The sequence below is a fragment of the Polyodon spathula genome, chromosome 4 (genome assembly GCF_017654505.1).
Source record: "Polyodon spathula isolate WHYD16114869_AA chromosome 4, ASM1765450v1, whole genome shotgun sequence".
Lineage (NCBI taxonomy): Eukaryota > Metazoa > Chordata > Actinopteri > Acipenseriformes > Polyodontidae > Polyodon > Polyodon spathula.
Window position 1 is genome coordinate 30,605,038 of NC_054537.1, and position 23,893 is coordinate 30,628,930.

Consider the following 23,893-nt stretch of genomic DNA (forward strand, 5'->3'; position numbering starts at 1 on the left):
ACTGTGAAGAATCCCATTACACAGAGCATGTACCTTTTAAAAGGCAGAGGGGGAACCAGGGAATCAATTGAGGAATATTTTGATATCCCAACTATATAGCAGCTGAATTTCAAAATCTGCCAGGTTTTTATACCCACCACACACACTCACAGGATTCAAAGACCATTCCACCACACACTCACTCACTCCGTCACATGTGAGTTGCAGCTGCCCTGAGCCCCAAAACATTTGGTCACAACAAAGTGTGCACATGAATCCCTGTCAGTTTCTTTCAATTTAAATTTCAATTAAAAAAATAACACCAGGACTTCTAGTTATCAACAACCAAACACTGAATATGAATTGGCTACTTCCAGCTGCACTAATCTGCTAAACAGCTCTTTGTGAAAAAACTTGTACCTCACTTGAACTGGAGGTAAAACTATAAGAACGTCAAGCAGACTAAAAAAAGATGTCTGCTAATGGCGTTCCCCCAAAAATGGGAGCCAATTTAAACTGGTCAAACCACAAAGAAAGCTGGTTACACAGAGACGTTAACCTACAAGTTTGTCTCCCAGACTTAAACACTCATAACATGTTAGAAACATTTTTATATATCCAATTTGACAGTACATGGGAAGTTTCAGAGCCCAGGGTATAACTGCTTGCACCATATTCAGAATCCTTTTGTTAAAAAAAAAAAAAAAAAGTGGTTTAGCAGAAGAGCAAACAATGATTTTCAAACAGTTGCACATAGAAGGGAAGGAAGGGAAAAACAAAAAAAAACTAAAATGAAAAAAAAAAAAAAAAAACAGAATAAAATGCAAAGTATAAATGCAGGTCAACAACTTGAACTAACCCAACAAATATTGCAGCTGCATAAGGGCCAGGAACTGAACTGAAAAGGGGAAGCCAGTCTGCCTCCAGGGCCCGTCAACGATTCAGAACAACTGAAACGTTGGTAGGCTGGCTCTTCTGTGTATTTAACTTTATATATTGTACATCCAAGCACACATAACTGAACCACTTTGAATACAGAACCCATATTAAGCTAGGTTCAACATCTAATTCTTCCTATAAATCATGTCATTTTAGCAGAAAACCATTATCTTTTTTGCCTCTGTTCCACATCTTAACTGGCAAGGCCTGCTTGAAAAGCTCATTGGCAGATTTAGAATTCAAAGTCATGGATGTTTTGGGGGATTTTTAGCAAAAATGTGTTTACTTATTTACCTAGAACTGTGACTTTACACTTACATACACCCTGCTGAAATCAAGAACCACTCCCCAGAGAAATCAGAGCAGTGAACTGGCACGCTGGAAGCAGAGTCAGGCCACGGGCAGCGATGGCAGCAGCAATAGCATGAGGATAAGAACCCCTCTGCAGAAGTGCAGGTCTAGTGGGACAGAGTCCTGAAAACCACTACTGCTGCTGAGCGGCCCTGTGCGATCCTGTCACAATCATATCAGACTTCTTGGAGCTCGAGCAGCCAGCCAGCAGGGCCTGCCAAGGAACGCAAAGGGTCTTCGGTTTCTGACTTGTGTGTTTGATCTACTGTGAGGTTCTCTGAACATGTTAATAGCTGTTAGCAGGAGGAGTGATGGGTCTAATTGTAGAGGATGTGCAGGCTGATAAAGCAGATATGATTTGTTAACCAATGTGTTTCATATGATCCAACACACATGAACTTCAGAAACCTTATCGCATCTGCAACATTGGGACTTGCTACAAGCTTTTTCTCCTCAACTGTGAATTGCGTGTGTGGATAAATTGGACAAAGCTAATGCAAAAGCCAGTAAAGTGCCACTAAGAGTTGCTACTACTTATCCGATGTTGTTAGGCAGGCAGATTAATGCACTAACTGATTTCCAACAACATAGGAGCCAGCAAAATGTGTTTCTATTTATTACTGAACCAAAATTAAATGTGTGTTCTGTGTTTAATTCAACGAACTCATATTATGCTTTTAGCTTTCACTTATCTGCCTTTAGTTTTCTGGTTTCAGGCACTGATTTAATAAATCCATCAACCATTATTTGTTGTTATTTCAACTCCTGGGTAACAGTAAATCTCCTCTGCTTATTTGTGGCGAAATGGACTCATACAAAAAAAAATTAGCAGTCAGTGTGTGAGATTTGAGTGGGTGGAGACAGCTCCCTAACACAGACCTTTAAAAAAGGTACCACACAGAGTTTGGGTGTACGTGTAAGTTGCGTGGGTATTAAAACCGTAACAATCATACAACGTAAACTTCAGGAACGGTTTAAAAGGTAAGACACATAACCAAAGGGGGGAAAAAAAAAAAAAAAAAAAAAAGGACACAGGACTATTGAAGGAAGTGCAAAGGCAAATATTCTGCGAGCGTACAAAGCTGTCAGGAAACCACTTCCTCTAAAATTATTGTTCTGAATAGTTTCTTGACAGTTCCACAGAGTAAAGATCATTTTGATTTTGCTGTTACACATCTGTCAGGTCCAAATCTGTCAGGCTGTTTCCATTTCATAACAAAGCAACTCTCCCTTCTTGCAGTACAAGTCTACCAGTGTTTGTGCTCAGTGTTTTCCACTGGTTAACGGAGAATAGTTAAGTGAAGGTATCTACAAGTTAAGCCCTTATCACAGCTTATTTCCATACAGCCACAGTGCCAATGCTGGGGAATTACATTTTTGGCAAGGAAGCGGGACTGCTGTTTCTTATTAAACAGCATCTCAATTGCATGTGACATCTAAAAAATGATGGTATTTTTAGAAAAGGTAGACTGTGTATATATTCAGTGCATGCAAGGAAAAGTTACTTCAGTTAAGAAGCAGCACACACACACATTTCTCAAACTGAACTGAGTGAAGAAACTGGCCCTGCTCTGTGCAATGCCGGGCCCCTACCTTGAACGGCTGCAGTGCTGTGTTGGTCTTGTCACTCATTCTGCCCTCCACTTCCAACCCCCCCTCCTGCTCTTGCTCCCCCTCCCGCCCCTCCTCCTGGGCACAATGCGGTGGAGCCCTGAACTCATGGTGGTCCACCCCTTCCACGCTCAGCCCTCGCAGCAGCGCCGCCACAGTCTCGGGCTTGGGCAGCTTAGTGATCTTGAAGTGCTTCTTGTAGTGCGGTGTGTCCTTGCGGATGAGCCGCTGCTTCTCCATGGGGACGGCCGGCTCCTCCTCCCCATCCTCATCCTCCTCTCCCCCGCGGATAATGGGCTCCTCAGCAAAGTGCACTGTTGGCTGCAAACACACACACACACACAAAAATTGAGAAGGATTCTTTTTTTTTTTTTTTTTTTTTAAATGTCACTACACATGGCACAGCAATTCTTTTGTACTGACCATGTGTTGGATCAAGGGTTCTCAAACTCGGTCCTAGGGACCCCATGGCTGCTGGTTTTCATTCCTACAAGCTCTCAATTACACCCTTAATTGACAGATAATTTGCTTAATTAGACCTTTTTAGTTCTTTTCAGCTCTTAAACAGTGGTAGATTTCAAGTTATCTATAAAATGTTATAAGTAACTTGAACTGCCTTTGTTTAAGAGATGAAAACAAGTAAAAAAAGGTCTAAGCAGATTATCAGTTCAGTTAAGGATGTAGTTAAGTAATTGAAAGCTTGGTTGGAATGAAAACCAGCAGACACAGGGGGTCCCCAGGACCAAGTTTGAGAAACCCTGTGTTAGATGACTGATACTTTGCACTTGTATTGTACTAATTGAGTGAATTAATGATCTGTTAAGCTGAGTGAACACAAAGCCACTTTGTGGCTTGGAACTTGGTTTTAGAAGACTAGGTTTCAGGCCACTGCATGGCTCACCAGGGGAGACTTGCTTCCAACAAAGTCTCCTCAGCTTTAAATCACTGCCACCTTTTGTTTCTGTGAAACTATTTTTTACATTCATATTCCTTTAGATAAATTGTAAATCACCGCTTTGTGTCTGGGGAACTGTAAATCTTCTCAGCTCAATTGTGGTGAACGGGACTTGTACGGTAAAAGTTATCCCAAAGCAAGACAGCAATGTATACTGGAAATAGACAGCACTTGCTCATTACAGTTCTGTCAAACGCAGCCAAGACATACTGTACACCATGCAGAGACAAATGTGCACGCTCAAAACACACGCTCAGAGTTATTAGATACAGTATTAAAGTGCTGCAAGCTCACCTCAATGTACTCCACCTCCATCTCATCATCAAGCCCCTCCTCCTCATCCACCTGCTCCTCCACGTCTGGTGTCACGCCAACAATGTTGGATCGCCTCTCGTGTTCTGCAGAATCACAGCTCTCAGACCCAGCCGACGCCGTGCTGTTGGAGGCCTGAGAGTCATTGCTCTGATTGGACAGTGCACTCAGCCTCTTCTCCTGCACAAAAACACAAGACACCAATAGATCATGACACCCTGCTCTGGGGCCCACCAACAAAACTACACCTACAGCCTCTTAAAAGGTAGAGCCCTGAATGCCGCCTTTGCTAATTTCTCTTTAAACACAAATCACAACACTTGATATTTTTCCATCCTTGGAATTCTTCTGATCCTATTGTATAAGCTTGAATGCAAATTATTTAAAGTCCATCTGAACTAGCTACTTTCCTGAAACGAAGGAGACGGCAAACAGCAAGGCGTTCATTTATATTTAAAAAAAAAAAAAAAAGCACTTTTCAAAATGTGTAAAAAAGGCGCAATCATAGCCTAGCCATCCTGTTATAGGCTACACCGCACTGTGTTGTGTGGAGGTAGAAATGGTTACAGCATTACCTCATTGTCTGGAGACTCGAGTCCCCCGTCAGGCTTGGCAGTGTAGGCCTCGTTTCTGCGGTCTTCGATCACCTTCTTCATTACTTTCAGCTCGCTGGGGTGGGGAGTCGCTCGTCGCTGCAGCCCCTGGAGAACAAAGACAGACCTCACTGACAAGCTACACACTACAGCAGTCCATTGAACTGGACTGGAGCAAATCATGCTGTAAATTCCCACCCCAGTTTGGAGATAAACCGTCCTATATTTATCACATCACTAATATAATAAAAACTTGAATTGTTACGCCATTTTGGTTGTGCTGTAAAATGTAATTTTTTAAGTGAGAAGTGGAAGTCAAGCTCTGAGGGAGAAATATTTGGCCAGAAGTGTGTGTGAGATACCAGGAGAGGACAGCTTATGCTATGAGAATGAAGCCGCATTCCTGGCCAGCAGGGCCCAGCGAGCCTCACCCTTTTCTCGGCCGCAGCCTCTTCGTCCTCCTCCTCAGTCTTGGCCTCCTCCTGGAACTGGATCACACTGACACGGTTCAGGTTGGTGTCTGTCCAGCTGTCATCAACACTGTTCTGCAGGAGGTTCTCTGAAAGACATAACCGACACATTGTGAACAAGAAGTATTACCATGCTTTATTTTGAATGCACAGTATCCAGTTATTGCCCAGCATTCCCAGGGAGAGGGCCCCCATTTTCTTCCAATTTGAGGAAACTGGATTTGCTGAAAGTGAATGGACTGAGCTGGGGTCTTTGCACGTTGCACTGCATCACATAAATGCATTACCAAAAAACTTGGTAACCTAGTCATCCATAATACACCATGGTTGCCATTAAGTTTGTGAACTAAACCATAGGTGCATTCTACACAAAACTGAACTGTAAATAAAGTTATAAATAAAAGAATGCAAAGAAAATACAGTAATCCATCACACAACTGCCCGTCACATATCCGCCCTAACCGTTTATCCACCATGACCAACCTCTTCAGCAATGTTAGTTTATTATTGAACAAAGAAGATTAGTTCAGATACTGTAGATCCTACCAAAGTTTCTGTACACTGTTATATGTACTCCATGTGCTGCCATTGCTGGTAGTGTCACGTGACCTGTTCAGTGTGTTTATGTAAATAAATCCTTTTCACCTGCTGGGCGTATCAACTTCAATCTCCTGCCTGTCACTCAGCAGCGAATGCATGCACCCACACCGCAGACAGCTACTCGGTCACAAGCATTAATACCATGTATCTTACTCTGGACCCACTGCAGTAGGATATGCGATGGATTACTATACATTTACATTTTCCAAGCTGCACTTAAAACTCCAAAATTAATTCCTGATCATTGATGAAATGTTTCAAAACCATCACACACCATAAATCATTCAGCACTGGTCCCACTATGCAAAACACTTTTAAAAAGGTACAACTTCTGCAGCACATTTACTATAAAATGCTTATTAAACCTATGTAGCCCTCCTTAACGCTTCCAGTCACACTTTCTAGTCTCTCTAGAGGGAGCTCACACCTTGGAGGAATTCTTGCAGAAGAAAGCTTTCAAGTGATCTAATACAAAGAAAACATAAGTTAAGTAAACTCAAATCAAACAATGCCTCCAAGGTCACATAAAAAATGTACAAACTTGGACACAAACACCAGACCGGGGAAATACAACAGTCACCCTCAGAGCTTCTAGTGTGCTTTCCGGCTGTACTCACCGAGGCTGGGTGAGGGCTGCTGCGGTAGGAGGTAGCAGGTCAGCACCTTCTCCCCAGTATTCTCATCGTCTTCTGTCTGGAACTTGAGCATGGGCTGGGACTGGTTTTCTGCCAGCCACATGGCCTTCAGGTTGAGGTTGGTCAGGGCAAAGGGCAAGTTCAGAAGCCTGGGGAGAGAGTAAAGGGAAAGGGAGAGCTAAACTGCATTCTTCACTTCACCAGACACTGCCAAGCTCTACCGAATTGCCCAATAGGATAAGTGCCTTCAGTTTGGGGTACAAGGTTGACTTGTAACTTATTTATTGGTCAAAAAATAGAAACAGAACAGAGAGAATTCAGATGGCAGTTATGCAGAAACCAGTACAGACTCTGGTAAACTAAACTTTTTCAACACTGTACTGATGCGACATGCTTTCCGCCATCTATTCCATTACAAAACTTTGTTCAAACCAGGTCCTTAATTATTTTGAATCAAAAAAGAAAGAGAACCAAGAGCATTCTTTGGTTTAAACTGTTAATATAACCAATCTTGATATTATGAAAAAGGAGGTTTTTGGAGTCAAGGGTTTCTTCAAAAGTTTAGTAAAAAAATATAGGTGAAAAAATACATTCCATTGTATCCATTGTTTTCATCCAGATTTAAATGAATCCATCAGGCAAATCACCAAAAACCAAGGCACACTTACAAACTTATAGGTAAAAAAAACCTTGATTAATTATTTTATTGATCTTCAGCAGCAGAGTCCATTATACAATCCAGGAACCGGTTAGAACAGAGTCCTGTAATGGAATAGACAGGCACTGGTAAAGGATTGGTTACCTGTTCCCGGCCACATCCAGCACGTGTAGCTCAGTGGCATTTGCCAGCTCGGCCGGCAGCTTGGTGACCTGGTTGTCTCGCAGGGAGAGCACATTCAAACTGGAGCAGCCACCCAGCTCCAGGGGCAGGGCGGTCAGCCGGTTCCGGTCAACATTTAGGTTCGTCAGCTTCTTCAGCTTCCCTACAGACCGCGGCAAAATCTGCCAGGGACAGGCAGAGAGGGGTTAAAAAAACAAACATAAAAAACAGATTTGTGACGTATCTGCCTATTTCAGCAAAGCAGAAATCCGGAGTAGGGGAGGGGGTAACGTGTGAAACAGTCTGTGTGTAGTAGTAATAATAATAATAGAAGCACCCAAGTCAATTAACACTTACTGTTCCTGTACTTTGGATTTCAGTAACCCGATTTTAAAATCACAGAATCCCTGTCCGCAGGGAGGAAGTTATCTTCTCTGAGTTGGGTTACATATCTATTTAAAAAAAAAAAAAGAAACCCCAAAAAACTCTTCCACAGTGCTCACTACCAAAGAAAGCACTTCAAAGTGTCACAGCATCCTCTACATCAACGGTAAGTGAGAAAAATCCTGTAAATGGTAGACAACTTTTTTTTTTTTTTTAAAACTACGTTGTAGTACTTTGCGACTTAGAAATCGAATCAACAATGCTGAATCTCCTTTCAAATAAAACCATAGCAGTACTGGTGTATGTTTCCTTTCTGTTGGGCGTGGTTAACTCTATAAACACCCAGCCAGCTGCTGACTGTGGGTTGCGCGCACACATGGCTAATTTACATATTTAAATAGCAACGCCTTGGTTACTGCAGTCTGTGGGCTAAAAAAAAAACCTAGAAAAGATGGTCATTGTATTGCTTCTTTTAAAAATGTGTAGTATTTATTAGGTAAGTTTATTTGCTGGAGTTTAAAGGTTTAAATATGGATTTTAAAAATAACATTACGGTTTTTTCCTCTTTCAGTAAACTCCTGTTCTTGAAAAGTAAACTAGAACCGTTCTTTAAAAAACGTGTTTTAAAATTTTAGTTTGCTCACAGAAATAGGCCCACCCATCACATTAACAAAGAGAATGGTAAGTCTATGGTTATTGTTAGTATTATAGTTATTTTCTGTTACGTGTTTATTTTTCAGCTAGCTTTACTGTTTATTGTTTGATCTGCAGAGATTAAAAAAATATATAAAAATCCAGGTGGTCTGTGAACAAAAAAAGTTTGGCACAGATGACAGATATGGTTGAATTCTTGTAGACGTTAAGGATAAAACTAAATACATTTCGACAAGGCATTGCATTAGTTCCATTACTTAGTTGAGCACAAAGTGGTTTCAATAAATACTTTCCGATTTAAATATAGGCCAACTATGTGATAGTTTGGAATATTCAGTCTATTTAAAACAGTAGGTAGGTGTTTACTTTTTAAATTATTTTTATATATAAATTAGGTTGAATAAACTGCTACCGAATTGAATGACCACTTTGCTACCTACTTTCCAGGCAGGTAGCAAATTCTGGCTACTATCTTAAAAAAAGTCAACAAGATCAGGATATGTAGGTATATACATGTATATATATAATATATATATATATAATATATATATATATATATATATATATATATAATATATATATATATATATATATATATATATATATATATATATATATATATATATATATATATATATATATATATATATACATATATACACACACACACACACACAGTACTGTGCAAAAGTTTAAGGCAGGTGTGAAAAAATGTTGTAAAGTAAGAATGCTTTCAAAAATAGACATGTTAATAGTTTATATTTATCAATTAACAAAATGCAAAGTAAATGAACAGAAGAAAAATCTACATCAAATAAATATTTGGTGTGACCACCCTTTGCCTTCAAAACAGCATCAATTCTTCTAGGTACACTAGGTACACAGTTTTTGAAGGAACTTGGCAGGTAGGTTGGCCCAAACATCTTGGAGAACCACAGTTCTTCTGTGGATTTAGGCAGCCTCAGCTGCTTCTCTCTCTTCATGTAATCCCAGACAGACTCTATGATGTTGACAGCAAGGCTCTGTGGGGGCCATACCATCACTTCCAGGACTCCTTGTTCTTTTTTACACTGAAGATAGTTCTTGATGACTTTCGCTGAATGTTTGGGGTCGTTGATGTTTGGGGTCGTTGTCATGCTGCAGAATAAATTTGTGGCCAATCAGATGCCTCCCTGATGGTACTGCATGATAGAGAATTATCTGCCTGTACTTCTCAGCATTGAGGAGGAGGAATCCCCAACTCCACTTGCAGAAATGCAACCCCAAACTTGCAAAGAACCTCCACCATGCTTCACTGTTGCCTGCAGACACTCATTTGTGTACTGCTCTCCAGCCTTCGGCGAACAAACTGCCTTCTGCTACAGCCAAATATTTCAAATTTTGACTTATCAGTCCAGAGCACCTGCTGCCATTTTTCTGCACCCCAGTTCCTGTGTTTTCGTGCATAGCTGAGTCGCTTGGCCTTGTTTCCACGTCGGAGGTAAGGCTTTTTGGCTGCAAGTCTTCCATGATGGTCACTTCTGACCAGACTTCTCCAGACAGTAGATGGGTGTACCAGGGTCCCACTGATGGCATTGCTGGACATCTTCCGATTGCGAAGGAAAGTAAGCATGATGTGTCTTTCATCTGCTGCAGTAAGTTTCCTTGGCCGACCACTGCGTCTACGGTCCTCAACGTTGCCCATTTCTTTGTGCTTCTTAAAGAGCTTGGACAGCACATCTGGAATCCCCTGTCTGCCTTGAAATTTCTGCATGGGAGAAACCTTGCTGATGCAGTATAACTACCTTGTGTCTTGTTGCTGTGCTCAGTCTAGCCATGGTGTATGACTTGACAGTAAACTGTCTTCAGCAACCTCACCTTGTTAGCTGAGTTTGGCTGTTCCTCACCCAGTTTTATTCCTCCTACACAGCTGTTTCTTGTAGTTAATGATTGTGTTTCAACCTACATATTGAATTGATGATCATTAGCACCTGTTTGGTATAATTGTTTAACCATACACCTGACTATATGCCTACAAAATCCCTGACTTTGTGCAAGTGTACCTAGAAGAACTGATGCTGTTTTGAAGGCAAAGGGTGGTCACACCAAATATTGATTTGATGTAGATTTTTCTTCTGTTCACTCACTTTGCATTTAGTTAATTGATAAATATAAACTAATAACATGTCTTTTTGAAAGCATTCTTACTTTACAGCATTTTTTCACACCTGCCTAAAACTTTTGCACAGTACTGTGTGTGTGTGTGTGTGTGTGTGTGTGTGTGTGTGTGTGTGTATATATATATATATATATATATATATATATATCACACACACACACGCACATATATATGCACTTGTGTCTGAGCAAAATCCTTGTTTTATGATGACAGCAAATGCAATTTCCACATAAAATAACACCAACCCAAGTCAAAGCTCATGTGCTTATTTTTATAATTATACAGTACTGGTTTCTATTCTTGCTGGTGACAGCTGTGTCCGTGATCACCCAGGGGTTGGTTTCCACTGCAATTAACCTTCCTGCTATCAAGAATGCCAACACTGCGCTATTGGCACTGGTGATTCAATGACAATGCTAAAGCCATCTTGATCCAAGTTTAAACTGCCATGCTGCCAGCTCTTTGTTCTACACCACACCCCCACATTCCAGTTTTAAAAGAAAGCTTTAAGACCACTTATTACATTGACTACTTCTGTTTTCATGCTCTAAACTGGCTCATATTAATTTATTTTAACAATTCTGCTAACCAAGGTCTTAAATCCATTGTATTATCTCTTTTATTCACACCATCAGCAAAATCACAACCCCACTTTACTTTTGCTGAAAATCTTCTGGTGCTTTTCTTGTATTTTATACTTTATTAAATAAGCAGGTATTTAAGACTAGATGCAGTTACTGCTGCTTTCTGGTTCCCAACCAGCGCTCCTTAAAATGGTCCAGCTCCAATCAGATCTCACATGGCTTACAACAATTACATCACACAGGCATTGGGATGCTGAAGTTTATCTACTGCGTTGTACTGAAATATTTGGATATCCCTAATTAATGTAAATCAATAAAAAAAGGAATCTAGCTTTTACAACTCAACAGCTGCTCCTGAACTCTAAGCACATTCACAGAGTATATCAAAATACAGATTAAACATAACACTTAAAATTGCAATAATTTCTGCTCATAATGGTTGGAAACATCACAAAACGCTAAGGGGACAGCAAAAATAAAAAGTAAACTCAAAATCGAACTTGAAGCTAGGCATGACTCCTCAACTCAGTAAACACACAAAGGCTGGATCTTAAGAACTAAAAGGAAACTGGGCATTTCTTAACTTATACAAACCCAGCTCACCTTCATATTAAATTTAGGACAGTTAATGCATTGTGCACTGCTAGTCATGAGATGTGGCATCATCTCCTTTTCAAACTAGTAATTTTTTAGTGCAGACAGCTGCTCTACACATGCTATGAGACGTTTTTCTTTCTAGTTTTACTGGGGGGTGCTGCCGTGTTTTGACTATGTAGTTTTATGTGTATTAAGTTGTATTAAGAATTTGTTCTTTAAAAAGACAGATTCCAGATTCGACTGCCAGCTAATAATGCTGATTTATACTTCAAGGAGAAAGTGGTGTTCCTACCGTGAGGAGGTTCTCAGTCAACATGAGCTCAGTCAGGTTCTCACAGTCCCCTATCGAGTCTGTCAGGTGGGTCAGTCGGTTCTGATCCACCTTCAGGATGGAGAGCTGTTTCAGGCACCCTGATGAGAAACCATTAGTATTAGTATGCAAGGGGGTAATACAGGACTTTTAACCACTCTATCACAAAGAAAGACAACTTTGGTCCTAGAAAGCCCACTCCAAACCAGTTTTAGTTAAACCATTTCCTTAATAATATGAGTCCTGGACTGAAACAGCTACGGTTTCCTTCCACAAGGTTTCTTGTACTTATTACTTGCACATGAAGCAAGACTTCACTCAATTCTGTCCATTGCGAAAAGTTTACCTACCCGTGTTTTGTAATATCCTGATATGCAGTTGCAGTGTGCATTTACCACACTAGGTACAGATATCATAAGTTTTATTTTGATTGCATTTGGTTACCTGGCATTGTTTTCTTCGCGTGTGTTGCTTGCAGCTCAACCTGGATACGGTGCACACTGTTTCCCTGCCACTTTACAGCCTTTTGATCAAAATGTTTCCGCCAAAAGCTCAGTGGCTAGCATCAAGATGAAATCTCTCCTACTGATATTTTCCCTGGTGCATTAGTTGTACAAAACAAAGGAACTGATGGCTGCCATGTCCAGTACATTGTAAAATACAGCCACTGAACACCGGTGATTGCTTTCCTGAGTTCTAAGTTTTGCTCAGATGGTGATAACTATCTTCATGCTTTCTTTACTGTTCCAACCAGGCTGTGTTTGTGTTTTTTTTCTTGAATGTTTTACTAATTACAGTGAAATAAACAAACTGTCATTGGTAACATTTCCCCTCTAATCCCAATTCCCTTTAAATCATTCAAATTCCTATTCCAATAATTTTACAACAAAGACTTTATTGCGCAAACAAAAACTGCATAGAGCTCAATGAACTTGTCAAGTAACCTGATAAAGCCTGTGGCATAAACCTTAGTAAAGACTATGCCGTAAGACAGAATAGGAATTGTATAAAAGGGAACTGGGACGAAATGGAAATGGAAATGGAATTGGAATTGACCGCAACTCTGTTAAAAAGATCTAGAATTTGCTGTGGCTGTTTTTTGTTTCCTTCTTTTTGTCTAATACCACCCCTCTTACAAATACTTGAATAATAAAAAAAAACAAAAAAACAAAACAGGAATTAAAACTAGTTTTATAACTGGGGTTGCTAAAGAAGCCCTTGTGATGATGGTACAATCATGTTAAGGGAGTGTTGGGTGTCCTGACTGGGCTAGGGTTTCTCACCAATGCCGTCGGGGATGGTTTCAAGCAGGTTCTGGGACAGCAGCAGGTCTGTCAGTGCCACCAGGCCGCTCAGCTCCTTGGGTAGCTGCTCCAGCTTGTTCTCAGACACGTCCAGACACACCAGCCGGCGCAGGTTACCCAGCTCCTAGAGGAGAGGGTGAAGATTATATTATATTGCGGGCCATAACATCAATGCAGTATTTCATGTTACATTTTGACATGTGACATTCCTCAATTTGGCAGGTTTATGGAAAAATACAAAGCAGCATGCAATTCAATATGTTAATGTAACATTAAAATCATCAGCAGGTTTCATTTGACTTCATGAAGCAAAATTAGTTCATTCTATAAGGTGATGCAAAACGTTTAGCCATAGCTATGATGGCTAGATGAGCCAATCAGTGCCTGAGGAGTACTTACCAGTGGCAGTGAATATAGCTGGTTCCTGTCCAGCCACAGCTCCCGCAGGTTTGGCAGCGCTCCCAAAGTGTCCGGCTGGGAAACACACATAGGAGACAGAGACAGACAAAGTCAGCACTGTGTGTGAAATCCCCATCTTGGGGGCTCCCACCATAACGACAGCACTATGCAGAATTAAAACATATTCCCTCATCACTATCATCAATTATATACAGTATTTATTCATATAACAAAATGTTCATTAGTAAGACACAATTAGTCATTATTATTGTTTTCATAATCTGTAATATGATAGCATAACAATTTATCACAAATCTATTTCACCACTTTAAAGAAAGAATCCCTAGGAAAACTTAAATAGTTTCAGTTTCTTATAAAACGGGCATGTGTTTATATATATCAGTTTATCAGAACAAGGAAAACTGCAACACAATAGATTATATGTTGCTTTTTCAGCAAGATAGACAGACATAGAATCTTCATACCATTTTTGATAATCTCACTACTGGATGTACATCTCTACTATGAAAGATATTACTTCTTACCAAAACATCCAGTTCATTGCTGCCAAGGTCTAATTGTTCCAGTTTCACCAGGAATGACAGCGACCTACAATCACACAACACAAGCCCCCTCCATTATAGAAATGTATTTGCAAAAGGAAACAATGGTTGGACTGAAAAGTGGGACATTTACAGCTGAATAAAAAAGCACACATTTGTTTAAAAGCATTTACTATTGGTTGATCATAAAGAAAGATGGGAGAGAGAGAAATCTTTTTTGTTTTACAGATTAGAGTGCCTGTACTTTTTAGCCTTATACAAGCAAATCTATTTGTGTCCCGACTAGTTGGGAATGATGTTGTTTGGTATAATCTACAACAATAAAACAAGCGTAAAATTTTGACTGAAAACAGGAATGGTGTTCTTTACTCACGTAGGCAGGGATTTTAGCAAGTTTTCTCGGAGTTCCAGTGTTACAAGGTTTGCCAAGCTGGAACAAAAAGAGACAGTGAAAAGGTCATAAATAAATTTGTACAGCCCCTTTACCTTTTTATGATGTTGAGACAGGGAGACCATGTCGCTGATCTTGGGGGCGTGTATGCCTTTATGGAAGCAGCTGAGAAGCGCAACAGGAGATGCCTTGCTAAGAAAGTAATTTTGCAGGTTGGCTCACCCAGCCCTGAGCCGATTCAGAGGCCTGGACTGGCTTGGTGGGGCGTGCCCAAGGAGGTTACGCGGAGCTCAAGGCTACTGCACGGCCATAGCCATACAGCTTTCCCCAGCGGTGAACACAAAGACACAGACTCAGTTGGCTTACTATCAATAGTAGGTTTTTTATTTTATTTAAAGAACTATGACAAGGACAATGAAGGACTGCCCAACTAGCCGTAATCCTGATGGAATGGCATGCCTCTGAAGTATGCTATGATAGCCATGCTGGTTGAGCTTGCCATGGACTTGGTAGAGATCACCAACTATGTCACCAGCAAAGCAACCCCAGACCATGACACTGCCTCCTCCATGCTTGACAGTGGGAACCACACATGCAGAACTCATGCGCTCACCCTCTCTGTGACTTACTAATACTTGGCGGTTAGACCCAAATATTTCAAATTTTGACTCATCGGTCCGTAAGACCGACATCCACTCCTCAAACGTCCAGCTTCTGTTTTTTTGGGCCAGGCAAGTGTCTTCCTCTTATTCTGCACTCTTAACAATGGTTTCTTTGCAGCAATTCTTCCACTTAGGCCAGCTTCACGCAATCTCCTCTGAACAGTTGATGTTGAAACAGCTGTACTTCTAGCAGCATTTAGCTGAGCTTGTATTTCAGGGGCAGTTAATCACCGGTTTCACAGACTTGTGACTCGAATGAACTTGTTCTCTGATTCTGAGGTCATCCTTGGCCTGCCTGACCTTGTTCGGTCCTCATGAGTGCCAGTTTCTTCAAATCGTTTGATGGTCTTGGCCACACACGTTACAGACACTTGCAAAGTTCTTGCAATTTGTCTTAAAGATTGACCTTCATTTCTTAAAGTAATGTAAATAGTCTTTTTTCTTTGCTTAACTGAGCATATTTTGCCATTTTCTGCTCCCTTACATTCAGGAATGACAAACTTGTGCCTGTACTACCTATATTTATAGTAATCATGGACCCTCACCTGTTAACAATAATTGGTGACAAAAGGTTAATTAGGTAACATGCTAGTTAACTCTCAGAACATCCAACAAAGACACTTATAATTAGGCCAGTGCTCTAACACCGTGTTATACACATTTCAGACTTTTAACCGACTTGGTTCAGACTGAAATCCCCTTGCTTTGGGTGACCATCTCATTAAAATTGACAAGATTTACATTCATACATTTTTTAATGCAATTCACTTGTGATTATCAGCTTATATAAGTACACGTATCACATAATGAATTATTAAGTGTTTATAGACAAGTTTATACAGTTAAAAGCATAGATAATCATGAATAACCTGGTTTCAAGCACACACAGCCCACAGTGCTGTGAAAAAGTATTTGTCCCTGGTCTGATTTTCTGCATTTTTGCACAATATTCACATTGAATTAGCTCAGATCTTTTTGTGGGTTGTCGTAGTATATAGAGGAAGTCTGAGAAAAAAATAACACCAAACTTTGGTCGTCGTCAGTTGTCAGCACACAGGTTCTAGAGGCACATCATGCCACGATTAAAAGAAATTCCTGAAGACCTCTGGGGGGAAAAAAGTTGTTGATGCCTATCAGTCTGGAAAGGGTTACAAAGCCATTCCTAAGGCTCTGGGGCATCACCAAACCACAGTCAAAGCCATTTGTCCAAATGGAGAAAGTTTGGGACAGTAGTGAGTCTTCCCAGGAGTGGCTGTCCTGCCAAAATCTCTCCAAGAGCAAGGCGTAAAATCGTCCAGGAAGTCACAAAGAACCCTAGAACATCATCCGGGGATCTGCAGGCCTCTCTGGCCTCGGCTAAGGTCAGTGTTCATGACTCCACCATCAAAAAAAAACTGGGCAAAAATGGGATTCATGGCAGAGTAGTAAGGCGGAAACCACTGCTCACTAAGAAGAACATGAATGCTCATTTCAAGTTTGCCAAAATGCACCTGGATGATCCTCAAGAGTTCTGGAACAATGTTCTATGGATAGATGAGTCAAAAGTGGAACTTTTTGGCCAACATGGGCCCTGTTATGTCTGGCGAAAACCAAACACTGCATTCCACAGTAAAAACCTCATACCAACTGTCAAGCATGGTGGTGGTAGTGTGATTTGGGATGCTTTGCTGCATCAGGACCTAGACGACTTGCCATCATTGAAGGAACCATGAATTCTGCTCTGTATCAGAGAATTCTATAGGAGAATGTCAGGACATCCGTCCTTGAGCTGAAGCTGAAGCGCAGCTGGGTCATGCAGCAACACAATGATCCGAAACACACAAGCAAGTCTACATCAGAATGGTTGAAGAACAAGAAATTTTAAGTTTTGGAATGGCCTAGTCAAAGTCCAGCCCTAAACCCCATTGAGATGTTGTTGCAGGACCTGAAACAAACAGTTTATGCTCGAAAACCCACAAATGTCACTGAGTTGAAGCAGTTCTGCGTGAAGGAGTGGGCCAAAATTCCTCCGTGGCGCTGTGAGAGACTGATCAATAACTACAGGAAGCGTTCGTTTGCAGTTATTGCTGCTAAATGTGGCGTAATCAGTTACTGAGTCTAAGAGGGCGATTACTTTTTTTTACATGGGGTATTGGGTGTTAAAGAAAATTATGCAATAAATAAATGAAATAAGTATCAACAGTTGGTGTTATTTGTTTACTCAGGGTCCCTTTTATCTAATATTAGATTTTGGTTGAAGATCTGATTCAGATCAGGGGGCAAATACTTTTTCGCACCATATATATATATATATATATATATATATATATATATATATATATATATATATATATATATATATATATATATATATATATATATATATATATATATATATACACATTATATATATATATATATATATATATATATATATATATATATATATATATATATATATATATATATATATATATATATATATATATATATATATATATATATACATATATATATATAGCATAAATGTTTTGTTTTTTTCTTTAGAACCACTGTAAACCAGACTAATCCCCACTGTACCTCCAAAGGCAGTCCAGATGAACCACCGTAGGTTTGGACCCGTTATCTTTCCAAATACCAAACACTACATCACTAAACTATTTGCACACTGTATAGGGCCCTTCCCAATCCTTCTGTAATTTGGGTGACCTGCCCTTGTACCTGCGTGGTTTATGAAACTACACACTTCATAAGCGTCAGCCACAGCTCTCACATCATAGCGACGCTTTACATGGTCAGCGGCCGATTTTAAGTTCTCCCCTTACAAATTGATGTACCTGCTCAAGAGACTGTTGCGGGCTATCAGCATAGTACAGGGGATCCTCAAAGCTAACGGATGTGTCAGGGGTTTCATGAACTAGCCTTACTAGTGAACTGAGTGAGCTCCTCTCCAGACATCAGTATTGCAGGTGTATATTGGGTTACTTCATGTTTAGCTGTTCAACATGCAAACTGCAGCAAAGGAAGATGAGTATGCCAATTCTGCTGGTTCTGCTCTACAAAACAGGCTAACTGGTTTTTGAGAGTGCGTATGTACCTCTCCACCATGCCATCAGACTGAGCGAGGCCTCAATGGTGTGGTGTGTGTCTTCTGCACATCCATAACTTGACAGATCCTGGAAAATACCTCAGATTGGAAATTACTTGCTTCAAATGGAGTTCACCAGGCACGCCAAATCAAGTGCACATCTGTGTGACCAGTCTGGGCCACCGTGTTGGCACGCTGGGTAGGAATGGGGAAGGCTTCAGGCCATTTAGTAAAGTAGTCCATGGCGACCAGCAAATACAGATTTCCAGACTGTCCCCCACAACATAATGCTGCATTGGAGCATGGCCACGCCTCCGCAGACCCTTCTTCACAGTGCAGTCTGTGCATTTCCTACACCAGCTCTCACAGTCCTGCCTACACTTAACCCAGTAGAAGCTCTCTTACCTATCACAGGGTTTTGTCCACACCAAAGTGCTCATTGGCTCTAGTACGTAGCACTTCTTTTCTCAGGGATCCAAGAAACAACAGCGGATACCTGCAGCATCCTCCCAATGGTGCCTCCCGCTTAAGATAGAGTAAACCATCTTTTAACTCTATACCTTCCCAAATAGCCCAGTATGCTGAGGTGTGACACATTTTCCCCCATTGTGGATGGCCTTTCCAGTTAAAGAGGAATGAATTCAGGCTCATCTTCCTGTACAGCCCTCAGCTCTTCAGCGCTGTGACCATCAACAAGCTGCTCGCTCGCAGAGGCTTTGCATGTTAACCGGCATAGTGGTTCTTGAGCTGTAGTAATTCCAGCACACATCTCAGTCAGTCCATCCATTCAGAGTACTCACGCTCTCGAAGTGCTGGTAGTATGCGGCCCATTCAATTTTCCCACCGAATTTACTTGGCTTAACTTTCTGTTGTGCAGCGGGGCTGGAGAGCACTGTTGTCGGCCGCTTTTCCAACTGTTCAACCCTCTCCTTCAGCTGATCTTGTTCGCCCATAGTCGTATTGTGAACTTTTTAGCTTACATTCAAAACCTTCCAGTTTTTCTGTGATATCTCTGTGCCCTTCTTCCACTTCACTGCGAAGCTGGCTTGCGGTTTTTGCAATTTCGAGTTTACACATCTGTTGTGCTGCCTTGGTGCTATTCTGTATGTTAAATTTCAACTCTTTCTAGCTGATGAGCAACTGCACCAGTAATGCCTTCAGTTCATTCGTTTCTCCCCACTCAGTACGATCCCTGCTTCTGACACCAGTTGTTACCACCTGCCCCTTCATCTGGGTCCGCGGGGACAAGAGTGTGCCCACAGTCCTGCTCTCAGCTTACATATCGCACTCCTTCCCACCAATTTGCGTTAACCAATAGCAAAAGCATAACATATACACACACTTTAGATTTAGATTTTATTTATATATTTATATATATATATATATATATATATATATATATATATATATATATATATATATATATATATATATATATATATATATATATATATATATATATATATATATATATATATATATATATATATATATATATATATATATATATACACACACACACACACACACATATATATATATATACACACACACACATACGTACACTCACGTTCGTTTGACCCTTAAAAATGAGACCCAGCATACATTTTAGCACTTCCACACACGTTTAATAATAGAAAAATAAACAAAAACCTAACAAACACGCATCAGAGCGCTAACTAAAAATAGTCACACAGCCCTGCCTAACCTGGTACAGCTAAGCTGTTTGCCTGACATAAAACACAATACGCAGTTTTACAAAAATGCACACTACTTCATACACACAGCACTCAAGAGTGGTGACTGCTCGGAAACAGAGCACACAGCCGTCTGCTTCCTTCTACTCAGCAGTCTTGAGTTAATCAACTGTGAGGCTTATATGCCCCACAGTAACAAGTGTGGGCAGCTGGCTCTAATTTACAATTACCATGCCAACTGCCAAAACAATTAACAAATACAATTAAGTTAAAGGTTTTCAGCCTGTGACCACCTGGGAAGTGCTCCCCAGGACTACGCTTTCTCAATAATAATATGTTGGAGTACAGTGCTTAATTAAAAAGATTAAAAAAAAATAAAAATTTAAAAATCAGGGGCTCCCAAGCGGCGCATCCAGCAAAGACGCTCTGCGTGAGTGCAGGATGCGCCCTATAGCCTGGACGTCACCGGTTCGAGTCTGGGCTTTTCCACTGCCGACCACGGATGGGAATTCCCAGGAGGCAGTGCCCAATTGGCTGAGCGTCGCCGGGGGTGCAGGGTTCAGGTCAGCAAGGGTGTCCTCTGCTCACCACGCACCAGCGACCCCTGTAGTTTGGCCAGACGCCTGTGGGCTTGCCTGTTAACTGCCCGGGAGCTGCGTTGTCCTCCGACGCTGTGGCTCCTGGGCGGCTGCATGGTGAATCCGCAGTGTGTAAAGAAGCGGTCGCCTGACGGCACACGCTTCGGAGGACAGCGTGTGTTCGTCTTCGCCCTCCCGAGTCAGAGCAGGGGTGGTAGTGATGAGCTGAGTCCAAATAATAAATTGGGCATTTCAAATTGGGAGAAAATAACAAAAATAATTGGCAAAAACTAAATTTAAAAAAAAATAAATAAAAAAATTAAGCCTGAAATTCAACACGAACTTTCCCAATCTCCAAGCCCTCTCGCTCCATTCCCCCTATGCCAGTGGTCTGCCTCTGAATGTAATATATTACATATATATATATTAAAAAAAAGAAGATTGTCACCTTCTAGAAACAGTCACTTTTACAATGTTTCCACAGGAAGCGCTTACCGAAAAGCATCAAACTCTTACAGCACAGAGATCACATTTCCAGTGCACCCAGTTTTAAAGCTGTATGACAGTGTGGCATACCGTAACGTAGATCATAAAGATATAACTAAGTAGGGATTATAAGCATACATAAACAGTAAGCATCTGCATCCTATTTGCAAGTGTACTTACTTGCCGATGTCGTTGGGCAGTGCTTGCAGAGAGACGTCATTGAGGGCGAGGTGCGCGAGGCTGCGGAGCTGTGTGAACCCATCTGGGAGCCTGACAATTAGGACAACGCAAAGCACTGCTTATAACACTGTACTCTTCCAGATCCTCCAACAGCATTATTCTGCATCCTGTCGATATACTCCATCACACCACTGATATACTGCTGCTGCTTCACTATTACTTGAAGCCCAACTCTGCATCTATAATGTACATGTACCGTTTACTTTATTTAAATGTATTTATTTATTTGGGAGATGCCTCTAAGTTTGTGTTGCTAGTTTGTGTTTTACTGCAAACACATTTATATAAATCAGTGTATCAGTCAAGCTCACTGACTGAATATTGGTTGTTGGAAAGCCCATAAAACAAGCGTTGAAATTACGTTTACATTATTTTTTAAAAACATCTCCCATGTAGGGCTACCGATTTTACACAATTGCAGAATCACGACAGAATCGCAGAATTAGGCATTAGGAATGGAACTGATATTTTGGGAATGGGATTCTGCTTTGTGTGCGCACACACACGCACGCACGCTGCACAAACAGCCTTTTACAGCTGTTATTTGAAAATAATGACTACACTACCGAGAAGCCCAGCAATATGTTTATTTGGATCATTGGATAACGAGAGAACAGGTGGTTTTGTGGGCGTCGTGCTGATGGACTGTCTGTCTTTGCTGCAGTGCTGCCTGTGTAAGTTGAGGTTGTTTAAAAAAATCAACTAGCTGTTTTGTGAGAATTCTATTCTGTGGAATAATTTGGGGGTTGTATATACAGAAAAGTACCTGAAAAAAACAGTCAATCCCCTGATAAAAAAAAAAAAAAAATAATTAACTGAATTAATGCATTCATTTATTTAGTTATTAAATCACAAATATGTTACTCCGTTACCTGCTCAACACAAGGAAACGGCACAGTGGTTGAGGTGAAGCCTTTAGTTTCATAACTTAATTCCTAATTTATCATTAACTGTTTAATAAAACTGCGTAATCAGTGACTTTTAGTTTTTTTTTTTACTCATGTTGCTATAACATGACTCTCTCTACTCTAGCTACTGTAGTAAGAACAGAAAATTGTAGCAAGCAGTAAAAATTGTAGATTCAACAATGAATGGACCAATAAATACTCATTTTACCAACCGTACCGAACGCATAGCCAATGTGTTTAAGGAATGGTGGGTAGTGGTTAAGGAATACAATATGAAAAGGCATTTTGAAACCAAACAAGGAGCTTTTGGAAATACTTATCCAGAGGGCACAGTAGTTAGAAGCTCAAAAGTAGAAGCGCTGATCTCTTCTTAACAGTTACACTATTAATATGTCACATACATTTTAAAATGTTTGTAAAAGTACTCTGTTAAATTCTCACACTGTTCTATTATTAAAGTACTATTTATGTGGTAAAATGTGTAAAAAACAGAATATTACTTAACATGTAACCCTTTCCTCCATTACATAGGGTTTGTGCATCATCATCAGCAACCACAAACAAAGCAAATACATCCCCCAGAAGCTGGTCCACTTCAGCAGTGTATTATTAACTAGCATCTGTATTAGTTTTATTAAAGCTTTACCTTGAAATAGGGTTTCCACTGAAGTCTGCAATTTCTAATGATTTACAGAATTTAATGCTCTCTGGGATCTCTGGAATGTCTGCAAGAGAAAAAGAAATTACTGAAAAAAAAAAAAAAAAAAAACAATTACATCAATACCTGTGTCAGCTTAAAAAAAGCCACTCGTGTTTGTTTTGGGCAAATCAGGCTCTCTGGAAATGGACTACCTGATGTACCATACCCTGGCCATACCATGGGGAAAGGCAATCTGCTGGGATTCCCATAAGGCAGCATTAGAACAGGGCAACACTTGCACAAATGCACAAACCAGTGCAAGACAAGAGAAATGCTGTGGAACTGGTCAAAACAGCACAGCACCTCTTCACATAGCCCATCATATCAAGTTTGATATGGTGGGGGGGGGGGGGGGGGGGGGGGGGGGGGGGGGGGGGGACCTACTCAGTTCAACAGTTTAACATTGAAGTTGTCAGGTGCATTATACGGTTTATTGACCTTGATATTAATCTTTTAAATCAGGCTTGACAAAGGCAGGATCCTTTTAACAACTGGAAAATTAGAAAATTTTACAGGGCTTCCTGTGGAGACACGAGAAGCGCACCGCCACCTGATCTTCCAACGATTTCTGGACACCGTTGTCTGTGTAGAGCCATGCAAGCACATTACTACATCAGTCTGCAATCACTCATATCTACTTGGCATGACCAAATCTGCACAGATGAATGCTGCTATTAGTACAGCGATTTTAAAAAGGGCCTATGTATAGAGCCAGAGGTATCAGAAATGTATATTTAAAGGGTTTACAAAAAGAAAAAACCTCATAAAACATGCTTTTGTCCACTGGAGGGCATGTGAACACCACTACAGATCGACAGGCAACTGATGCGTACAGTGCAATACATGAGAGTACTGCTTTCATGCATATTTATGGAAACCTTGAGAATTTAATTTTGGTCAAAATTGTTGTTAAGACTATAACAAGAATGGGGGCTTAAATCATTTT

At 40.6% G+C, this 23,893-nt stretch overlaps 1 protein-coding gene across 4 annotated transcripts in view; it reads right to left on the minus strand.

The window, feature by feature from the left end:
- Window positions 1-23,893, minus strand: part of scrib (scribble planar cell polarity protein) — a 137,569-nt gene that overhangs the window by 69,665 nt on the left and 44,011 nt on the right. For all 4 annotated transcript variants that reach the window (XM_041247630.1, XM_041247631.1, XM_041247629.1 and 1 more), the window contains exons 3-15: window positions 22,894-22,972; window positions 21,280-21,369; window positions 14,592-14,648; window positions 14,201-14,264; window positions 13,656-13,730; window positions 13,236-13,380; window positions 11,935-12,053; window positions 7,248-7,447; window positions 6,428-6,594; window positions 5,172-5,299; window positions 4,723-4,848; window positions 4,130-4,327; window positions 2,863-3,201 (exon numbers count right to left, since the gene is read on the minus strand). In XM_041247630.1, coding sequence (XP_041103564.1) covers window positions 2,863-3,201; window positions 4,130-4,327; window positions 4,723-4,848; window positions 5,172-5,299; window positions 6,428-6,594; window positions 7,248-7,447; window positions 11,935-12,053; window positions 13,236-13,380; window positions 13,656-13,730; window positions 14,201-14,264; window positions 14,592-14,648; window positions 21,280-21,369; window positions 22,894-22,972 — 1,787 coding nt within the window. The remainder of the gene's footprint in view (window positions 1-2,862; window positions 3,202-4,129; window positions 4,328-4,722; window positions 4,849-5,171; window positions 5,300-6,427; window positions 6,595-7,247; window positions 7,448-11,934; window positions 12,054-13,235; window positions 13,381-13,655; window positions 13,731-14,200; window positions 14,265-14,591; window positions 14,649-21,279; window positions 21,370-22,893; window positions 22,973-23,893) is intronic.